An 18598-nucleotide genomic window follows, 5' to 3' on the forward strand; every position below is an offset into this window, starting at 1 on the left:
TCAGCACACTCTCATGTTAATTTGAGTAATCTTAAAAATGTATCAATTTGATATATTTGGTAGATGTCATGCAGCAATAATTTTGCTCTGTGCTTAATTTTTAAATGTGTTTTACTGTTTGTTTGCATCTTCTAATATTTGTACTCATGGCTGCTTGGTTTTCACTAACATTTTGCATGTTTTTCTGTTGGATTTTCCAACCAGTTCCTATCTCTCCTGCAGAAGTATGATCCAGAGCTCTTTCGAATGGCTTTGCCTTGTCTAAGTGCTATAGCTGGTGCCTTGCCCCCTGATTATTTAGATACACGAATTAGGTCAACTTTGGAAAAGCAAACATCAGTGGATCCAGAAGGAAATTTTGATCCCAAACCTGTCAACACAGCAAAGTGAGTCATATAAATCATAGTGATTCATATTCTTCTCAGCACTGTACAGATGTTAAATATTTCCACATTATATCTGCAGAACACATAGTAATTTCTATACTTATTGTGTACCCCATTACCTAATAGTTCAAATGTTTGTGACATATAAACCTGTAATCCATTTGATACTATCATTACTTAGAATGTACTTATGACAAATAGTATAAGATCATCAAAATCTGGCAAGTGATTCATTTGGCCTATTGCCCAATTTTTATAAAATCTTCACTTGGTTTTGAGAATTGATCTGTAGCAACCCAATATGGCAAAATAAGGAGATCAGGTGTGAAGATTTAATAGAGACTTGACCTTCCTAGTAATCTTGTGCTTTTAAAGTATAGATGTCTAACACTTCTGTATTCAAGAGCTGAGGATCACTAGTTGATTCGTGCTATTGAATTCTCACCCTTCTGTCATTATGTAATGTGAAACATTCATACTAGTATTATCCTGTATTAGGAATTACCAAGAAAAATACCTGTAGGCATTTCTTCTAAAGAAAATGAAATTGAAAAGCCAAATGTTTGGCCTTCATCTGGCCATGAAGCATTTTGATTAGTGCTATATTGTACTGACATTTTTTTCATAAATCAGACCACAGTAACTCATGATTGAATGACCATACTCCCCTTTGTTTATAGCCTTGTACTTCCTGAAAAGTTGGAGTATATTGTCAGCAAGTATGCTGAACATTCCCATGATAAATGGGCCTTTGATAAGGTAAGAATTATTTTTAAGACTGGCAACTGTCATAAAAGGTCTAGTAAATAATACTTGGGGTGAACACTGAAAGGAAAACTGTGCAGTTTAACTGATAGGCCTTTGTCCAGAGTGCATTAATGTAGCATATTTCTTTAGGAATATGTGAAAGAAACCTTTTTCTCAAGAAAATGCATTGAAATTTGTAAGTGGACAGAATTTATTAGGACAAAGATCTGAGGGGAATGGGGAAGGAACACCTTTTTTTAAGTAAGAATATATAGATCTTAGCTTCATTTTGCCTGTTTTTTGACTGGGAGTCAGAGATTCAATTTTACTCTAGCAGCTCTGTGATCTAAGAGAGTACTTGGAAAGTCTAATGTCCTTTTTTATTTCAGAAAATGTAGTTATAGCTTTTCTTTTTAGCTTTAAAAAGGCTGTTATGTACTGATTTCCTCTATGATTTCCCAAGTGCTCTGCCATTGTGTTGTGTTTCTGTTTCACTACATCAAAATAGCTATAAGACAATATATGCTAAATGATGTTCAATATTTTTAATATACACTTAAACATTTAATAAAGACCTTGTCATTGTTACATTTTGCAAACAGATTTTAATGTCAATAACTATAACTTTTAGAGTTAAATTTGAGCCAGGTGAAGTTTGATGGAGTTGTTGCAGTTTTTGATAACCATGTTGGAAGTTTTTGGATATGAGTAACTTGTTCAATGCAAGTATGAATTTTAAACTTCTTTCATTGAAGGAGAAAAATAGAAACAGTTAAGTAATTTAATATAACAATTAATGACAGAATAATAGCCATTTTGCAGAACAGTTATGTGGAAATAATTCTGTTCTTTTGTGGGGCTACATATGCAAATTTGTGGAGAAAGTTATACGTATATATGGATATGTAAATATACGCACATTAATCTCAAACCATTAATTTCAGTTAATATTGTTTAAGGTAAAGGATTCTTTAAAGTTAGAGACATTTTTTTTACCTTAGCCAGTATCGTCTTAATCCGTGTGAAAGGGGCAAATGTATATTAGAGTCAGAACTGGTTGTGTGAGATCTACTACTCATAGATGGCATCTGATCTGTCTGGGCCAATCTGTTCTGGTGTATCCACAGATGTATGTGTGCTCTTTTAACAGAAACTTCTGTGGCACTGAGTAGCTGTTGGAGTGGATTAGCTGTTCAATGTGACCAACTAAACTGGCCAATTTGTCATTACTCAACTGTATTGTTGTTCTCGTCTTATTTCAGTATATTTATTTTTTTTCAGACTAATAGTGGATGGAAATATGGTGTTTCACTGGATGAAAATATGAAGACTCATCCATTAATAAGACCTTTCAAAACTCTAACTGAAAAGGTAATAGATGAAAATTCAGTGGCTTTAATACAAAATAGGTTGTAGATTGTTTTATGTACTTTTATAAATCCATTTCAAATATATGTTACAAAAGTAAGAGAGAGAGACTAGCATACTTACAGTTAAGAACAGGAACATCTATATGCTAAAGCGGTTGTTTAGTTAATCTTGCACAAAGTCTTGTGTAATTTCTTTCCATTAAGTAGCCTTCATAGACCTGGGCCAGTTTGTATTCAAAGTATCAATAGCAGAGGGTTTTCAGGCCTTCATGGATGAGGAATGACTGGCAGCAACACCTGGATTTTAGACGAAAGTATAGTTTGGTATATCTGAAGACAATTTTGTCTTCAAGAAAGATTGTAAAAAAAATTTGAAGAAAGCGTAGGAGATGCTTCAGTTGAAAATGGGGAAAAATATTTAAACTATTTTGAGTACATTTTTAAATTTGAATTTCTTGACTAGGCATTAGTATCTTCTAGTTGTAAGAACAGTGAACTGAATTTGCATTCTATTACATATTTTTGCAATGATTCATTGGGTGACTCAAATAAGTCAGTTACATTTGTCCCTCTTTACCACGCTTTTCCTGTTCAGAAAACGGAGATTGCAAAAATCAAGAGGGATTCAAAGGGTTTAATTTCCCAAGGCTTGCAAATCGCTTTGAAAACTTTGGAGAGGAGCTGAAAAATTGTTGGTTGAGTTGTCAAAGAGAATTTTCTGAATTGTCTCAGATTAGAAGTTTTGAACCTAAAAATCAAGTCTTTCCATGAAACTGTCATTTTAAGTAACTGTCATAAACTTTTTATTCATGGTAAAAACAGAAATACTTTTATTAGGTTGATTTGAGGCTCTTCCCTAAATTTTTATCGATGGCAGTATTTATATGAAGAGAGATATAGATCAGTAATGTTCTGTATCTGTGAATGGATACAAATACAGGAAGAGTAAAAATAGGCCTTGTGTGCTGATGTATTCAAATGTACATACCTGCCTAACTAATTTCATAGGACTTGTAAGTACCATACATTTTTTATTATTTTGGACTGGAGGAATCAATGAATAAGTTTCCAGATACCAGTTACATTACTGCTCCAGAGCTCACTTGAGTGGTGTTTGTAACACATATCCCAGCAATAAATGCCACTAAAAATTGAACCAAAAGAAATGTAAGTATTTTAAAGCTTCTTTCTTATATAAAAAGAACAATATTGTATCTTCAGATATAATATACAAATTTTATTTACTTTTGTGGCATGTGGCAGTTTATAAAGAAGGACAGAACATTTTATTGAGTTTTAGCTACCTGCTAAATACAGAGAAATTTTTCATTATTTTCTTCAAAGGAAAAGGAAATTTATCGTTGGCCTGCCAGAGAGTCACTGAAAACCATGTTAGCCATGGGATGGAGCCTAGAAAGGACCAAGGAAGGAGGAGAAGCATTAATACATCAACGTGAAAATGAAAAGCTCCGCAGCATATCTCAGTCTAGCCAGGTAAGGTGGAATTGCTTAAATTTAGAAAGCAGAAGGCTTGCTTGTTAATATACCAAGAAAAGCACAAAATTATGTTACTTTTATATTCTTTTTAATGAAAAGAAAATTTTAATGTTGGAGTTCTGAGATTGGAAGTTATGTCACTATAATAAAAAACATTGTAGTAACACTAAAAAGGGGATTGCAAAAAGACAACAACTTTTAAGATGTTAGAAACTGTGTGTATTTCATTTTCTCAGAAGACCTGAAGCAAGTTTTGATATAGTCATTGAAAGAATACATGGCAGAGTATTTAAAGCCCTTTATTTTATAATAAGTAAATGTAGTAATTTTCTTTTTTTTTGGTCAAACAGAAGAGCCTGAAATGGGCTTTTTTCAAGATTATAATTATGACTGAAAAATAAGGTTGTGCATTGAATACCTTTTGTTCAGTCTACAGGCAAAATTTGCAGGTAGCTTTATAGTACCTAGAATTTTGATGTGATAGACTGGTTTTTTATTTGTTTTGGATTTTTTTGTTTTGTTTTTTGGAGGTTTTTTTAGCATGTTGATACTGCTGCCAAATATGTCTGTGTTTTGGAGGGGGGAAACCTGTTCAAAACTACAACAAGTGTTGAGGAATTTTTTCTGTATTCCTTGAGGTGAATTAAACACACATTTGTGCTGGAACATAGCAAGATTTAATGAACAGTATGTGTGCCTTAAGCAGTTCTGCAAGGAGTGTGCAAAGATGTATCATGAACTGATTCTTTCTATACACATGAAGCAGCACTCATCCTGTAAGCATCAACATCAGGCATCTTAAGCCTGTGTTGGCTTCCTTCCACAGCACTAGTTTTGTTTACTAAAAGTGGCCCCTGAGCACTCTGTTACACAACAGTACTTCAGCATTTCTTATCTCTTCAGCAAACTTCACTCCCTTGCAGGGTGTTCTTCTGTCTCCGGTGTCTCTGCTTCCAGCCAGTGGAGCCTTTGCTGCAGTTGGGCCTTCTTGCCCAAAAAAATGCATGATAAAGACATGACTGAGTAGAGGATTTCAGCACATGTTTAACTTCAGTACATGATTGAAATGGACAATTTATATGTGACCGCTCACATTTAACATGTGCCCAATATGTTTGTTGCACTGGAGCTTTCACATTTCAGACATTTAAAGGCTGCATAGATATATCATACTTCTCCTTTTTCTTAGTCTGTAAATTCCACAAGAAAATAACCTATTTTAATTTTTGTCGTGATGCCTTGTCTTTAGTATATGGTACATTCAGGCTGTTGCCACACTGTTCTGTCATGTTTTGAAGGCATATCTTGTATGCCTCATGATTGGTCTCCTCTCTTGGGCTGAAAAGCATAGTTCTTAGCAGCTTACCATCTGTTGTGAATAGAGAGATATAACTGTCTGCAGAAACCCCCATATTGCCGCATCAGCAGATGCATTCTGTTAATGACCCTGTGTGTCTTCAGCACATTGCGAAACAAAATGCAAACAGTTTCTACAAGTTTAAAAAGGTAAATTACATTACTCTAATGAGATCAACAATGGAGATGTTGTAGCTGAGTATTTTATTCTGTTATCTGAAATACTTTTATCTGAAAATAATTCTCTTTTTTTTTTTTCCCCCACAGGGAAATGGGTATAGTCCAATGCCACTTGATCTCTCTAATGTGGTGCTTTCTAGGGAGCTTCAGGTTTGTATTTATGTTTTGCATATGTCCTGACAAGAATTAATAGATTTAGGGGTTTTATTATTTATGAGTGAGTTTTGTCAGGTTTTACTAGTGTATTTGTGACTGTGGATGTGATATGCTGTTATTGAAAGGTGCATGCCATACTATTCACAAATTTAAAGAAGGATTTCTACTGTTTAGCCCATGGGTGCTTCCTGAGTTCCTAGAAAAAGTTATCATCAATCTAGGGAAGGGGCTGTAAACAACACGTGATATATGTGTGTCCTGTGTCTGTGCTGACTTCAAAGAACAGCTGAATGTAGAAATGACACTGTGATGTTTCTTTAAAAAAAAAGGGTAGACTTTATTCATAACTTTAAAATTATGTAGAACTACAGAATCTTTAATTGTCACCTTTTAATTTTGCATCTTGTTTTTTTTTAATGATAATGTAGGGAATGGTAGAGGTAATGGCAGAAAACTACCATAATATATGGGCCAAAAAGAAGAAAATGGAGTTAGAAAGCAAAGGTAAGAGAGAATCCTGTGAACCACATTAAAAAGACAAGGAAAATGAGGGAGAAGAAACAGTCTGAAAGAAGTCCGTGTAAGACAATCAAAATGGAACGGTTCCTTTTTGTACTTGAAGCAAAATAAGTCTTACAGTAGAAAAATTTACATTTCTTTCAACTTACTAAAGGTGGAGGTAGTCATCCTTTATTGGTGCCTTATGACACGTTGACAGCCAAGGAGAAATCACGGGATCGTGAAAAGGCACAAGAGCTGTTTAAATTCCTTCAAGTCAATGGTATAATCATATCTCGGTAAGTAACATGTTTTTTTGAAATACTTTCTTACATTCAGTACAGAAACCATGATGATTTTCCTTATCCCACTGCAGTCTGTTAGTTATAAACATAATTACCACTTGGCATATCTTCTGTAAATCATAGTCCTTGTCATTTTTATGTTCAGAAAGACCCTTCTGATATAGTGTAGACAGGTAACATTTTTAGTAAGTATGTGATTTAGTAAATACAAAATACATCAGTAGAGTAATTAAACAAGCAGATGATTCAAAACTTCTAAGTCATTAGCCAGCAATGTCAGTAAGGATCAAGGGCAAATAAATCTGAGGTCTGATATTGAAACACATCTATGAAAAATTAAGTTTTAATCCAGTTTCTGAGAAAAATCTTGGTTAGAGTTCTGTGAAGCAGTAAGAAAAAGTGGGTATTTTGTGGGCATTTCAGCCTTAACTTCTGCTCAAGCGAAAATGCAGACTTCGTTAGTTGTACTCTAACTTGAATTGCTATCTCTGAAAGTAAGCTGGCCTGTGGGGACTTAAACAATTGAAGAAATTAAAATAATTTATTATACTGTATTTTTGGCTTTCTATGATGGCATTGTGAGTTAATACACTATAACTATGATATTTTATTGCGTGTGAAACACTGAAGCACATATGAAACTGCAATTTTGCTGGCATGAAGCATTTTTGTAAACTAAACTGTAAACAGGAAGAACTTTTTCCGTACGTGCATAGAGTCAGATCTTACTTGTTTTCATGTATTTCTGCTTTTCGAGTCTGTGTCTCTAGTGAAAGTATAGATTGAAATTTATACAACTTGATTATTAGGATCTGCAAATAGTAACTTTGGCTTCAAGAATTAATAACATTTCATAAGATATCAGAGGACAGCTCTAAATACTCATTTCTGCATTACTGCAGAGAAAATTCCCTCCTGTCACATATGTAGGCTCTTAGCCTGAAACCGAAACGTAGGTGTGCCACCAAACATTTTTATATTCTCCATAATTGCTTTAGAGCTATTGAATAAGAAAAGCAGGTTTAGTTCCTGCAAATGAATAGTCTTTTGAAATACCAAAGGAATTGCTCAAATAAGAGTTTTAATATCTCTTTGTAGCTGCAGCTGTTCGGGTTAGGAAGACAATGTTTTCAGTGTTAACTAATGGGACAAGTCATCTTGATAAAGCCTGTTCAAACTCTTTATGGGGCATGGGCAGAGAGTTTGCAGTAATTGTCTATATCAGGGCGAATCAAGAGCATCCTCTTCTCAGAGTTTTCTTCAGATGAATATGTGCATATATTAAATATACATAAAATCTTTTGAAGTACTAATTGCAATTTTCACATTTCCAGAGTGTCATTCTAAAAAATGTTGGACTAATCATTAAAACATGGAAATTCTTTATAACTGGAAATGTATAGGCGGCACAGTGTGTGTGCTTTGCATATACCATCTGCCTATGTTTTGATTTTTACTCCTCTTTCTTTGTTAAGAACGCTTTTGAAGTACTTTTGGGTGTTTATGAGGTATAGATAAATCTCTCAGGCCTTACTCAAGTATATGTTAGAAACAACATGGTGTTTTGTTAAGCATCTTAAGCCTCTACAAGTTCTTTTGTTGTTGCCTTTATTATTTAACAGAATTACGTATGTCTTTCAATATTTAGGAAAGTACATGTAATCACTTAGCAACCACAGCTTAATATACACACAAAAAGAGGATATTTACAGTGGTCTCACTGAAAATACAGATAAATACTTAGTTGTATTATCCTCTCTGGGGGTGAGGCAACAGGAGACACTTGTCAGCCATACATAGCTGTTAATACATACCAAATCGTTTGATTACACATGTGATATATTGATTAATAGAAGGTGTATAAATGTATAGGAACTAGGAATCTTCAAACAGTTTTGGTTTTTTTTCAAATGAAACTCTAAGATGGAAAGTTAGTCCTTTTATGTGTATGTATAAAATGGGATTGGAAAGTATTCTTTAGCTCCTGATTCTCTTCCCCCTGACCACAACTGTTCTCCTCTTACCCACGTTCCATCGTGGTCGGGAACATACACTTCAGAATTAGGTGGTTTTGTTGTTAAAATTTCTCTTGCATCAGCCTTCTCCCACAGAATTACTTTTTTCCTGGAATACACTGCATAGATGTTTTTCAAATTTTAGTCTGATCTTCCATTTATTCTCTTTAATGTACTCCTACACTAGTGCTAAGGAACCTCAGGATAAGTGATCATTTCCTCCATACCACAACAGTGAGTCCAGCAACTTTCCTGCTTTCTTGTTCCTTTCATGCTTTTGCCTCAGTGCCACAAACCACCACTTCCTCACTTCTTCTCTACTTCTGACATGCTGTTCAACCCCTCTGTCATCTCTACATCTCCTTCAGTCAGGTCCTTTGATTGATAAAGGGTAGTCTTCCTATCTACTACTATTTGAAGAGTCTGAACAGAAGTGAAGTAGCCATTATGTGTAACCAGAGGTTTCCCTTAACATTACACTGTTACTTCCTCACTTGGCAAGCCAGTTAGATGTCCTGGATGCAGGCTGCCATCTATCAACTGAAAACCTCAAGAATGGTCTAGACTCCCTAATGTTGGAATAAAGAGACTATGGAGAAGTTGCAAACTAAACAGATGTACAAGAAAACCTCAAGGAAACAATGAAGAAATAATTAATTACCTGTAAAATTGTTTAAAATCAATTAATTAAAAATCTATAGAGTTATGTGACTTCAAAAAGAAAAAGAAAAAAAAGCCTCATTCATGTCCTAGGTGACAGGACAGAATGCATCTTTAGCGATTTTGTGAAATGAACCCTTAGCAATAAATTGGAGTTTGGCTGCCTTTCAGAGTATCTCTGATGGGCTGAAGAAATGGGCTGACAGAACTCTTGTGAGGTTGAGCCAAAGTCCTATACCTTGGGTGGAATAACCCCAGGAATAGGGAAATTGAGCCTGGCAGCATCTATGCAGAAAAGCGCTTTGAATTGTGCAAGTGGAAGGTGAATCAGGACTGTGTTCTTGTGATGGTGAAGGCTGACTGCATACTAGGCCATGTCATCTGCAGGTTGATGGAGGTGGCTTCTTTTCCCCTTCCATTTTGCAATTGTGAGACTGTATTAGGAGTACATTGTCCAGTTTTTGGTTCACCATTGCTAAGGAAGACATTGACAAAAGAGGCTCCAAAGAGAGGCTAGATTTTTTTTTTTTTCAGTATTAAAACACGTGATTACAATGGGATTTTACCACTGTCTCCAAGTACTTTATGCAGGGTTATAGAGATGATGAAGTCAAACACTGTCTCCTCAAAAGTAGCAAGTTATTACAAGGCAAATTCCAGTTAGATATATGAAAATATTTCACCCTTATTTTTTCACAGTGAGGGTGGTCAAACACTATAGTAGGCTCTCCAGAGTCATTATGAGATTTCGATCCTTGAAGATACTCAGTACATTATTGGACAAGGTTCTGAACAACCTGATCTAACTTTGGATTTGGCTTTGCTTTGAGATGGGACTTGGATCAGATGACTTTCAGAGGTTCCTTCCAACCTAAATTTTGTTGTGATCCTAAAGAATTTTAGAATTTCAGTGAGGTAGGTTTCATTTGTAGCTAAAATAAAACCTACTTTTTTAAATCTAGGCACAGCCAACTATCCATTTTTTCTTCCTCTTTAATATCTTCCATGCAGCAGTCATGATTTTGGTAATGCATTTGTCTCAAATAATAAATAATACATGACTCTTTAGAAAGTGTCACATACTGTTGAAGTTTTTCAAATATTTTGAATAGTATAGTAGTTTGCTCCTTGCATTTATGTTCCCATTGAGTAGCTTAAGTCACTTGGACTTCAGTCTTCCATAAAATTCAAGGACTAAAATGAAGTTTTATAGTGAATAATGAAATGTAGTGCTTAGACTGATTTTGTAAAGTTGTAATTGCTGACCTCCTAAACACTTTAATCTGCCACCAATAGAAATTGAGTGGCCAATGTGTTGCTTTGTTAGATTTAAATGTACCATGGCTTCATTTGTGCAATAAGATAACTCTCTAAAGTTCTTACTCTATAAGTCATATATTTTGGATACTTAATCCAAAGTTATTATAGCTCTTAGAGAAACATGATCTGATTTTAACATTACTTACTTTGTAGTTGACAGCTAAGAGTTGCTATGGAAGGTCATTTTCTCCTTCTTCTGAAAATATACCATAATTAAAAGATACAAGGGAATGGAATGATTCATAGTACTGTGATCATTTGTACTACTGTCGTCATCAATGCTATTTATCTTAATGCTTTATAAAACAGGGGTCTGAATGACATGGAGTTGGATGCTTCATCCATGGAAAAGAGGTTTGCCTTTAAGTTTCTGAAGAAAATTTTAAAATATGTTGATTCTGCTCAAGAGTTTATTGCACATTTGGGTAAGCTGTGGATTTTATTTGGAAAATAATTAAAATTGTTGATATTTGAATATTGGAGTTGGTATGTTTAAATTTGTAGTGATCTCTTTTTCTGTTGCATTAAGAAACTTAAATTCTGTCTTTAAATTTGCAAATTGAACCTTGGACATCTGTAACTAGCAAAACTATTTCTGTTATTTTATTTGTGTTTCAGAAGAACTAAGTTTGCAAAGCTATATAAAAGAGCTATTATGTTATTTATTATTAGTCAACTTCTTATTTGTGTCTGCCTTGATTGTACCCTTGCAGAAGCCATTGTAACCAGTGGAAAAACTGAAAAATCTCCACATGACCAAGAAATAAAATTCTTTGCCAAAGTGAGTGAGTTAGTATTTCAAGTCATGATGCACATGTGCATGTACATTACATGATACAGAACATGGAAATTTGTAATGTTAGATTGCTTCCCAGGTAATATAAAGATATCTGTCCCATTTTTTTCATGGTAAGTAATCAATTAAATGTTGTTAACAAATATTTCAAAATATCTTCAAAAGTATTTCAATAAATTTGCTGGATTCTTGTATTTCAAAATATTTCAATATATCTGCTTAAACATGAGAAGGAACATAGAAATTAAAAGGCAAATTATTTATTACATGAACTAAAATACTCTTACTTAACATATATTATTTCTAAAAATTTTTGCCTCTATATTGTCTGAAGTGCATAGTCTCATTTAATTAGTATGAAGAAGTACTCCTGTGGATAATGATGTCATACACACTTGCGTACCTAATAAGAACAATGTTGTCAATAATCAGATTTGAAGTAAGGAACATTTAGGATTTCATTTAGGATCTTAAAAAAATAAAAAAAAGCCCTCTCCATCTCTCCCTTCATATCTCTAGTGGACAGTTATGTAAATAGGGAGAGGAAGGATGCTCTTAGTTTAGTAATCACTGTTGAATGTGAGAAGAATAAGTTTGCAGTATCAGATAGATCTGTGTAACTCTGTTTATTATTTATGTCACTTTAAAGTAAAATTGTAAGACTTATGTTTTTAATTTACGTTCCTGAAACTAGAAAATACAACTGTTAGAGAACTTCTAAAATTCTTTGAATGAACTTTGACCAATCAGAGCATTGTTGCTACATTTATTATTGTGCTCTGTCAAAAATACATTTTTTTATCTGTATTTCTTAGGTTCTTTTACCATTAGTCGATCAGTACTTTACAAATCACTGCCTCTACTTCCTGTCTTCTCCAACAAAAACACTTAGTAGCAGTGGATATGCATCAAATAAAGAAAAGGAAATGGTAGCAAGGTAAGTAGAAAATTAACATATACACAGGAGGGTTCTATATAGACAATTAAAGGTCTCTTCTTAGGTTAAAGAGGAAGATAGTTCAAAAGCTCAGTTTCCTCAGATGGGAAGTGAATAGTTTATTCTGTATCAGAATGGCAGTGAGTGAACAGAAATCCTCACTTTAGTTTGTTTTTTTTTTCTTTAATATAAATTAATTCTTTAATATAGAATTAATATAGTATTGTTAATTAATATTAGTGTCCATTAACATATAATTAAATAATTGAGTATACATACTAATTGTATATATTACATTATATAATTGTGGATTATAACATCAAAAACATTAAATTATTCTGAGAGCAATGGAACTAATAATTCTTAGTTTCTGATGGGTTTGTGTTTCATTGTTGATGGTAGTTTCTGTTTGAAACTCATCCCACTGTCAGGTCTTTTAAATGGTCTCAAATTAAAATTTTCAGATATCAAAAAATGTGAAAGTACCATGGTGCAGCGTTTTAGGGGTAATTATGGATTCTTCCTTCTCTACAAAATCACTTCTGCCCCTGCACAAAAAATTGCTGGAATTTAATAATATTTAGAAAACTGTAGTGTTTCAGATTTGGTTGGAATCAACCATTTGACTCAAATTTATTCCAGAAAACTCAATTAAATAGATACAGCTGCCTTTTAATTTATAATGTGTTGCCTTTGCAAAAAAGATGAAGTTCATTTTCTGCAATTAATGTTTAAAAATTAATATTTAATTTGTTTTTAATGATGACTGTCATCTAGTATTTTTGTTGCCAATTCTTTTCTTCCCCTTAAAGGTATGCTGCCAGTTATTTTATTTGGGAAATTTATATCTTAATCTTTCAAACTGTATTTTACTCTCATGGTTTCTAATTTTAACTGTCAGTTTCTCAAATTTCTTTCTTTCCTTCACTATGTTGACCAGAGTCGACTACTTTTTCCAACAGAAGGGTAGATATAACATTTGAAAGGAAAGGTTACTTAGTCATTGTTACATAAGTTCAGGCTTAGCACTGAACTTCCTAGACTCCATTCTTCAGTTTATCTTCCAATGTATTTTTGCCTTTTTCTAAATTATTTTTACCCTTTTTCTTTTTTTCCATCTGCTACGTGCACAGTAGTTCTTACATAGTAATTGCCCATAAGAGTGTGTGTTAAGTCCCTAAGATTCTGCTTTACTGAGCTTCCAGATATATCATATAGAAATGTCCAAGATAGTCCTCCAGTAGCTGGGGAAGTCAGCTCAAGTTCAGGAGGAAGTTTAACTTCATTTTGATTTCATCCTTCCTCTCTGAATACTTCTATTACTTCCTGAAGTCAGTCAGGTCAGCTTAATAAAGCCAGAAAGATGCTTACTAGGGTTGTACAAAATGCCTCCACAAAGACACATGAAGGAAGTTAGATGTCTAGCCTGCATATCTGCTACTATAAATTCAGAAATACCTTATAATTCTTCATCCATTCTTCACTGAGAAAAGTGACTGTCGGTTATTTTCATCTTATAGGACGTATAGTATTTATATATATGTGTGTGTGTATATATATATATATATATATATAACTATTATGAAGCTAACAATGACAATCCATTGTTAGTAAGAGACCATACCAATTCCTAAGGTATATTTGCTTAATTTTCTTACGTCCTAATTTCATTTGTAAAGTATAGCACAGATGACAAACACATCTGCCTGTCTTTGTTTTTAGAAGTTAAAGTAGCCCCTTTAATCTCTAGAGAGTCAGTGATTTTTCCTTTCTCTTAATTATCCTATTGTTTTGACAGATAGGTTAGATATGCAAGTATCTGACATGTTTGCCAGAAGCATTTCTAGTCTGCATATATTTCAGGATTGATCTTATCATCAGCAGTGGCTAAACATGGATTTATTTATTTACAGAGGATATCTTCACAAATTGTTTTAAAGAGTATGAAGATTTCTGAAATTTGTTTCCTGCAGAATGCCAAGTAAAACACTAAAATGTTACTCAGTTTTTCTTGTTCTTACAAAAAAAAAAAAAAAAAAGATCTTATTCAGGAATAATAGCCATAAAGAATGACTCAATCATATGATGTGCAATTACTGGAAAATACTGTAATCAAAAGAAAGTTTCACATTTCAAGTCATCTCTGAAGTAGTGAAGCCTAGAAAATGAGAGAATTCAGAAGCTTCAAAACATTATTCTGCTTGATGCAGTTATTTGACTGAATGTTATCATCCTGTATGATTCAAAATATACCTTCCAGGAACCGTATTGCATTTTCTCTTTCATATTCCTACTATTCTCTACCTCATTTTCCAAATAAAGCTTTAATCTTTGTCTTGTCTTGCTCTTTCTGTTCTTTTCTACTTTAGCCTGTTCTGCAAACTAGCTGCTCTTGTTAGACATAGGATATCACTCTTTGGTAAGTTGTTAAGAAAGATCTTGATACAGTTTAAAAATATAAAGAATGTATAATCATTACTTCTATCTCACTTGAAGCTTCTCACAAACTACAGACAAAATTCTGTAAAATCACGCATCATCTTCCAGTAGAATTAGTGGGTGCATTGAATGTAGCTCTGAAGGTAACAGTTAATAGAATATTTGTTGGAGCAGGAAGAAACATAAACTTCTATGATTTTCAGACTCCTTTAAAAAAATCTCATGCCTGTGCAGTTACTTGTATCTTTTCAAAAGTCATCTAACTGTTGAATCCAATACATTATTTCTCAATAGGCTGAGGGATGTAGGAAAAAATAACATACCTTTATAAAGGTATTGATAAAAAATTATGAAAGGAATGTAGGTACTACAAGATACAAAGTTCAGCATGTTGCAGGGTCAAGTGATGAAAATGGGCCACAAATAGATACCAGTTATTCTCTTGTATGGAAATGAAATTATGAAATTATGAAATTGAAAACTAGTTCTAGAACCAGACCTAACTCTCCCTCCAGTGACCTAAGGTAGGAGACCTATCTCAAGTGTTGTTTAAACTGTGCCTCTCCAATCTGCATCATTAGATTATCGTACATTTAGATTATCGTACATTAGATTATCGTACATTTTCTATACTATTGTATTCTTATAGTATCTCCTTCTAACCAGGTAGTGATTCTGCTACAATGGTGAACTGCCTGCACATCTTAGCCCAGTCTCTTGACACACGGTAAGTTCACAACATTTGTACCAGCTACAAACTATGAAGGTGTTGCAGAGTTTTTCAGGATGCCCCATATAAAACACATCAAACACATTAAAACCACGCATGTAAAGACAAAAAAGAAGGGTAGTCATCATAGGCAACTCCCTTCTGAAGGGAACAGAGGGCCCAATATACCAACCTGACCCAACCCACAGGGAAGTCTGCTGCCTTCCTGGGGCCAGGGTAAGAGATGTTACTTGACAGCTCTCTAAACTGCTAAGGTCCTTAGACTATTACCCACAATTGGTCCTTCATGTTGGTAGGGAAGAGGTAGGAAAAAGAAGTTCAAAGGCAATCAAAAGGGATTTCAGAGCCTTGGGGCATTTGGTCAACGGATCAGGTGCTCAGCTGTTTTTCTCCTCCATCCTTGCAGTAGCAGACAGGATGCTGAATGGAACAGGTAGGCCCAACTAATCAGCATGTGGCTATGAGACTGGTGTCATCAACGGAATTTTGGGTTTTTCGACTATGGGTTGGTCTGTTCTTCACCAGGTCTACTGACATCTGATGGGATGTACCTCTCACAGAAAGGGAAAAGGATGTTTGCTCAGGGGCTAGCAGGGCTGATTGACAGGGCTTTAAACTGGATTGTAAGGGGGAAGGGGGCAGTACCAGGCTAGTCACTGATGAGCAGCAGGATGGCACTCCAAAGCTCGAGGAGGTGCATGACAGTGAGATTTCTCAGACTGCACCACAAGGTGGAAGACGCAATCAACCACACTTGAAGTGCTTCTACACTAAGGTGTGCAGCATGAGGAAAAAGCAAAATGAACTAGAAACCTTGGCCCACTCCCAGGGATATTATATAATTTGCTTAGTGAAACCTGGTGGGATGAATCCTGTGACTGGAGTGCCATGATGGATGGTTACAGGCTCTTGAGAAAGGATAGGCAGGGTAGGAGAGGTGGGGGGATGGCACTGTATGTAGCAGAGGGGCTGGAGTGCACAGAGCTGGCAGTTGGTGATGGCAACTTACCTCTGGGTAAGGACTAAGGGACAGGCAGATAAAGTGGATGTCATCATGGGAGTCTACTGCAGGCTACCCAGCCAGGACAACGACACTGATAACTTATTCTTTAAGGAGCTAAGCCCTTGTCCTTATGGAGGACTTCAACTTGCCAGATGTCAACTGGGAATATCATACAGCTGACACAAACGGGTCCAGAGGGTTCCTGAAGCATCTGGACGATAACTTCTTGGCACAGGTACTAAGGGAACTGGCCAGGAAAAGTGCCTTCCTAGATTTGATTCTCATTAACAGAGAGGGTCTCATGGCTGAAGTGGTGGTTGGTGGCTGCCTTGACCACAGCAACTACGAAGCAGTTAGCTTTAAAATCTATGCCAACAGGAGGAAAACTGACAGCAAGACCTCACCTCTGGATATGAGGAGAGCAAACTTCAGGTTGCTCAGAGCACTACTTAGTAAGTTCCCGTGGGAAGAAGCTTTTGAAGGTACTGGGGTCCATCAGTGTTGGTAATTTTTTAAGTACCACCTCCTAAAAGCACAGGACCAGGCAATTCCAAAATGTCAAAAATCTAGCAGGTGAGGCAAGAAGCCAGCTTGGATAAACAGGGATCTTCTTCTTGAACTACAGTGAAAAAAGAGAGTATATGGTCAATGGAAGCAAGGTCAGCACTGGAACAGGCTCCCCAGGGAGGCAGTCATGGCCCCAAGCCTGACAGTGTTCAAGAAACGATTGGATAACACCCTCAGATACATGGTGTGAACTGGGGGGTTGTCATATGCAGGGACAGGAGTTGGACTTGATGATCCTTATGAGTCCCTTCCAACTCAGGGCATTCTATGATTCTAGCAGCAGTTGGATTGTTTCTGTATTTTTTATTCCTTGTAATTATTTATATTAGTGGTATCAGTCATTCAGATATTGGCCTCCAAAATAGCAGAATATTATCTAAACGCTTTCATCTACATTTTTTCTGTTCAGTGCCTGTCATTAAAACATTGAAAACATTTGTCACTGTTTCTAAGGGCATTCAAAGACTTCGTTGGGAGATATAAATGACACAAACTTTGGAACTGGAAGTATTCATACCTGTAGATACTGAGACAGTTTAGTGCATATTGGAAAACTTGGAATTGGCAGTGTGCAGAATGTATTAATACATAGGCATAGTTACATTTGCTAACTTTTATTGCTTGTCATTGAAATGCTTATGTAGATTAAAACACAGGCCAGGATGGTTTCCTAATTTGAGCTGTTTTCTGGCCTGGTCATGTTACACAGCAGCCTGACTATGAACTCATTGTGAGTAACAACACCAAAAGCTTCATTAAGGGGTTGGAGAAGAGTGCAAAAATGGTGGTTGTGTTGCAGTTGCATTTTCTAGATATAGGGTGCTTTGAAGATGAGTAAGCATATATCCTGCCTTGCATATCTAGTTACTGTGGCTTTCACACAAATTAGGGATTCAGAGTTATTTTTGTTGAGCATGTTTTACAGAGGAGCTTTCTCAGCACCCGTGATGTTTGCTGAGAAGGCATTGCTTTATTTGAAAGCAGATCACAAAAACTGGAAAGGCAAGACTAAGGAAGCAAGTTCTTTGTTACTATACTGTATGAAATAATCCAAGCTAGTTGTTGCTCATACTGCTATGTAGTTGTAACTGTCCTTTCAGTTCAGAATGGAAAGTTCATTTGTGCATGTGTGTATGTCATCGAAGACCAATAGAATATAAATTACATGTGCATGTGTATCTATATGACTGCTGAAGATCAATGCAAAGTTAATATTTTTCTCTTATTATTTTTCAGAACTGTTATGAAATCAGGATCTGAGCTTGTTAAAGCTGGATTGCGTGCCTTTTTTGAAAATGCAGCTGAAGACCTGGAAAAAACTTCAGAAAATCTTAAACTTGGAAAATTCACCCATTCACGAACACAGATGAAGGGTGTTTCACAGAATATCAATTATACTACAGTAGCATTGTTACCGATCTTGACATCGATTTTTGAACATATTTCACAACATCAGTTTGGAATTGATTTACTTTGTGAGTCTTTTTTTTTTTTTTAAGTTTAGTGTGTTATCATAATACAAATGCTTTTTAGTAATGATTGCATAATTTCAAAGGATGAAATTCTGTTTTCAGTAACATACATATTTCCAGCATTCAGTCTGAAATTAGCTCAATAGTACCTTATTTCTATTGCA

At 35.1% G+C, this 18598-nt stretch overlaps 1 protein-coding gene across 10 annotated transcripts in view; it reads left to right on the forward strand.

The window, feature by feature from the left end:
* RYR3 (ryanodine receptor 3) overlaps positions 1-18598 on the forward strand; it is a 242759-nt gene that overhangs the window by 163062 nt on the left and 61099 nt on the right. For all 10 annotated transcript variants that reach the window (XM_082058587.1, XM_082058594.1, XM_082058592.1 and 7 more), the window contains 13 exons: positions 223-386; positions 1067-1145; positions 2415-2504; positions 3848-3997; positions 5624-5686; positions 6121-6196; positions 6366-6489; positions 10800-10915; positions 11204-11271; positions 12102-12223; positions 14593-14642; positions 15329-15389; positions 18199-18437. In XM_082058587.1, the coding sequence (XP_081914713.1) occupies positions 223-386; positions 1067-1145; positions 2415-2504; positions 3848-3997; positions 5624-5686; positions 6121-6196; positions 6366-6489; positions 10800-10915; positions 11204-11271; positions 12102-12223; positions 14593-14642; positions 15329-15389; positions 18199-18437 (1402 nt within the window). The remainder of the gene's footprint in view (positions 1-222; positions 387-1066; positions 1146-2414; positions 2505-3847; positions 3998-5623; positions 5687-6120; positions 6197-6365; positions 6490-10799; positions 10916-11203; positions 11272-12101; positions 12224-14592; positions 14643-15328; positions 15390-18198; positions 18438-18598) is intronic.

Source organism: Streptopelia decaocto (genome assembly GCF_964273445.1).
Source record: "Streptopelia decaocto genome assembly, chromosome: 7".
Lineage (NCBI taxonomy): Eukaryota > Metazoa > Chordata > Aves > Columbiformes > Columbidae > Streptopelia > Streptopelia decaocto.